This window comes from Poecilia reticulata, linkage group LG9, assembly GCF_000633615.1.
Source record: "Poecilia reticulata strain Guanapo linkage group LG9, Guppy_female_1.0+MT, whole genome shotgun sequence".
In the NCBI taxonomy this organism is placed as follows: Eukaryota; Metazoa; Chordata; class Actinopteri; order Cyprinodontiformes; family Poeciliidae; genus Poecilia; species Poecilia reticulata.
In genome coordinates this window covers 3,326,893-3,331,053 of record NC_024339.1, presented here as the reverse complement: position 1 = coordinate 3,331,053, position 4,161 = coordinate 3,326,893, and the positions used below count along the sequence as shown (strand labels likewise).

At 37.8% G+C, this 4,161-nt stretch overlaps 2 protein-coding genes across 2 annotated transcripts in view; one reads left to right on the top strand and one right to left on the bottom strand.

Moving 5' to 3' along the window:
* The window catches only part of zbtb26 (zinc finger and BTB domain containing 26), a 1,115,122-nt gene that overhangs the window by 1,009,583 nt on the left and 101,378 nt on the right, over positions 1 to 4,161 (top strand). The gene's annotated exons all lie outside the window — the stretch shown is intronic.
* The window catches only part of noxa1 (NADPH oxidase activator 1), a 19,282-nt gene that overhangs the window by 4,375 nt on the left and 10,746 nt on the right, over positions 1 to 4,161 (bottom strand). Inside the window, exons 5-10 of the mRNA XM_017306527.1 lie at positions 3,621 to 3,710; positions 3,500 to 3,537; positions 3,252 to 3,390; positions 2,395 to 2,457; positions 2,146 to 2,233; positions 26 to 132 (exon numbers count right to left, since the gene is read on the bottom strand). Coding sequence (XP_017162016.1) covers positions 26 to 132; positions 2,146 to 2,233; positions 2,395 to 2,457; positions 3,252 to 3,390; positions 3,500 to 3,537; positions 3,621 to 3,710 — 525 coding nt within the window. The remainder of the gene's footprint in view (positions 1 to 25; positions 133 to 2,145; positions 2,234 to 2,394; positions 2,458 to 3,251; positions 3,391 to 3,499; positions 3,538 to 3,620; positions 3,711 to 4,161) is intronic.

The window sequence follows — 4,161 nt, the reverse complement described above, 5'->3', positions numbered from 1 at the left end:
GTGTGTGTGTGTGTGTGTGTGCTACCTTGTTGCTTGCTGCGTTGGCCGTGTACCTGGGGGGCCCTGAGGCTGGTGGCTGTGTGTGGGTGGCATTGTTGTAGGATGGATGTGGAGTTTCTGTGGATGGACTCACTGCAGAGAAAATAAGGTAAAATCAGTCTGACAGCAGGTCTTTTCATGGGCATGGATGTTAAAATAAACTAAATGTAAAGCGTTGTTGTTGTAGGGTTCGCCCTCAGGAAGCAGCTCTAATACAAGTATCAGAAACATGGAGCTTTTTTTAACCGTTCTGTGTTTTGGTTACAGTCATTTCTCTTGCATAACCAAAACACAGTTCAGTCCTGAGGCTCTGCACTGCCGCTTTACAATGCAGTTTATTTATAGGTGCCCTTTTTGACACTCAAGGCCACCTTGCATCATCAAACTTAAAAATAGACACGATATTAAAAAAACCTAATAAAAATGAACATAATATAAAACTTTACATAAGACAGTAGCAGACGAGTTTTGAAGGTAGATCTACATGGAAGAGGATCTGATGGGTGGAGCAGCATGAAGGATGTGGTTGAGATATGAGGTTGTGGACAACTTTGAAGGTAAGGAGGAGTATTTTGTAGTCGATGTGATGTGTGATGGGAAGCCAGTGGAGCTTTTGTCAGGTTAAAGTGTGATGTAATAAATTAAAAGTTCCTGTGACATGATTTTAACAATTTTTCCCCTATCTATACATTTTATTACTCATTTTAAATTCCTTGTATTCCTTGAAATCCCTTCTTGGTCTTGCCCATTTCTCTCAGCTTATCCACCCCTAAGGGCTTTTTATGGGAGAGTCAAACCGCAAAAATCAGTTCTCATTGTAATCGCTGTGTGACAAAAATCGCATCATTTTGTTCTAAGCTTCATGTTGTGCATCCCTTCATGTCACAACCTTTTGCTATATTGTTTGGAATATTTTTCCCCACTCTCCATGAACACTATTGTATGATTGGTCTGAATTTCATGGCTGTGTTTATTTAAATGTAATATAATCCCAAATACTCAACTAAAGAGTGATGGCACTTTAAAGAGAACAAGAGAAGAGTTGAAATAACTTCACACAATTGATAATGACCACTGTTACCAAATGAATGGATGAGCTAAAGAAAGATCTGCAGGAAGTGAAGACAAACTTCACTTTACTCAAAAGGAAGTTGATGAACCGAAAAATAAAAGCAAGATATATAATGGATTCAACTAAATGATATGTTTGAATGATATTCAGACATTAACTAAATCTATGTTGGTCTTGGATTCAAAATCAGACAGTGTAGAAGATTACAGTAAACAAAACAATATTCTAATGAGTGGCATCCCAGAGGAGAAAATAAACAGATTTTTGCGAACAACTTAAATTTGGATTACAGCAGGATAACRATGGATGAGGAGCACAGAATTGAAAAACTAAGGAGTTAAATCTCCACTGGGTAAAGGCAGTACTAGCCTGTTTGGCGTCATGTGCGAACAGTGGGGGTRGTGGAGGTTGATGGGTGTTTTGTAATAGGTCCTGTTGATATTCAGATCCTGTGGTTGACAGCGTGGGGATGGGGAAGCTGGGAGTTAGTTGGTCAACAATTGGTGTTGAATAATCTGTCTCTTCTGAGACAGATTATTCTCAGGAATAATCCTGAGATTATTACAGAAACAGATTCTCACTGTTTCTGTAATAACAGTGTTTCTGTTTCACTGAAACACTGATGGCCAACTAATTACAATTAGTTGACCATCAGGTGAGTTATAGCTCTCTATGCAGATACTTCTCCATTGATGCTCCCTCCCTCCCTCTCTTTGATTAACTTTGTCTTTGAAGCCATTAAAGGAGCTACTGCTGCTACTAACTTGGTTCACTTTTCCTTAATATAGACAGAGCAACAGTGTTTTTTGTGTCTGCTCTGTCATATCAAATTCCCAGTCTCTCATAGCAGATGATCGATCATACTGGAGGCTTCTTTTTGTTATGAAGGAAGAACATGCATAGATCACATGTGCAGTCACTGTGCAGACACTGACTTAATGCAATCAGCTGAGCTTCCTCAGATAGAAAACACCTGGCTGAGACAAAAAAGTAGAGGAGCTACAAACTAAGACCAGCAGGAGTATGAGTTTTACCTCGAGGAGGAACCATAGATCTTGGCAGAGTCTCTGGGCGACTYGGTGGCTTGTGTTCTGGAGGGAGGGGGATCCCACTGGGGACGTGCTGCTGGAGAAACTAAGTTAAGTAAAACAGGAAACCTTGATATGTTTAACTATTTTGTGTGACAGACATTCTTGGAAAGTTTACAATAAATTACTGGGCAATGAGCAGGAAATATGCTTGTTGGAGTATTAATGGACATTTATAGGACGTAAAACCTTTACATTCTCCGTCTTAGATTTCTTGACTTTTGCAGGTTCAAGGAGCGACACTGGCAGCAGTCCTCTCTGAAAGCAAAAGAACAAAGTTCTGAACTGCCCAGAATAATCAAGAAATTCAGTTAAGATCAGAATTAGTCACACCCCCAGCAGATGAAGGTTGAAGTAGTTTTTTTTTTCYTAATTCAGRAAAAAWTTTTTGTTTCTAAAKACAGTAAAATGATGTAAAAAGAAAAGCAACATAAACATAGAAAAATGCTTGACTATCTACATTTTATTAAAAAAGGTATTGCCAACATTATTTTTACCACATTCAATAAGTACTGGAAACATATTTATCAACATTAAAGGACTTTAACCCTTTGCTGAGAAGCTTTTTGCATGTTTCATCTGCAATGTTTCACTTTGTTGCAGTCTGAAATGATCTGTTTTGGAGTTTGACAATAACTTTAGTCAGCTGAAGSGGATTGMCTGCATGATAATTCATTGCATGCTGTTATTTCATTTAAAGGATTTGATGTAGCTCTAATCTGTGATGTCCGTTTGAAGAAAAGGTTCAAGTTAAACTAATAGATAATAAAATAAGTTGAACATATTTCTATTGTTCTGTGCTTTCTCTAYCAATATCTGTGTTGCTATTTTATTAATTATATTTTATGCCCTTTAATCTGACCAATAAAAATCAGCTTCAACTTTGAATTCTAAATGCTTAATAAAATGTGATGATCTTTAGAACATGTGAGATGTTATATGTTATGAAATGTCGCAATACCAATGAAATGAATTTAATGGAATTGCCTAATTTATTTTTGAGTAGGCAAAAACTACCAGTACCCTGCAGACTATAAAGGATTTGTCCTCACCTGTCCATCATGGATGACATTGATCATTCCATCTCTGTCCTCCTCTCCAAATAAAAACACCACRGAGCCTCCGGGAACGGTCAGCTGTCCTGGGCCCCGAGCCATGTAAGGAGCCCGCACACGCATGTATCGGGACTCCCTAACACACAACACACATTCACACACACAAGGATTGATTTATTAAATTATTTTGTTCTGAAGTGGAATTATGCTCAGTTGTATTTCCTGCAGGATCATGGAAAACTCACTGGACACCATCTGTCTTAGGCTCATAGAAACCAGGCTTCTGCACAGAAAGCAGAGGTGGAACATGGATTCAGTGACCGACTGAAGTCTCATCAGATATAAAGATATTCTGATCACACTTACCTGCTGCCTCAGAGGTTCAAAGCCTCCGAAATCATCATTAGGAATCATAGAAGAWATCACCTGTAGATTACAGCATAAAAGTAAAAAATCCTGAAGGAAACTCTAGCTAGCCAAACTTCCGCAAAATCTTATTTCTACATATGTATATCAATATCTGATATTTCAGATGTTGGAAATTATACTTCTGCAAAATTTCATTTCTATATATGAATATCTGATATTTTCCATCCATTTTCTTTACTGCCTTAGTGGGGTCGGGAAATAATTTAATTATTGCACAGTTATTAAATGCTTTTCTATGGGGAACATGCTATAGACCCTTCTGCCACTGAAAAAGTCTAACTAGTTAGTTGGAAGTGTCTGCTGAACTTGCTGTTGCTGAGATATTCTAGTTATTCTCAGTATGTTATATACAGTTAATATTATGAGTATGGAGACATCTATTATTGATATTTGGTTTCCAAGCTGACAGATTTTGATGATTCCTTGATTAACAGTTTTCCAGGCTTACTGAAGGCTTGGAGTTCTTGTTGGGACTCAG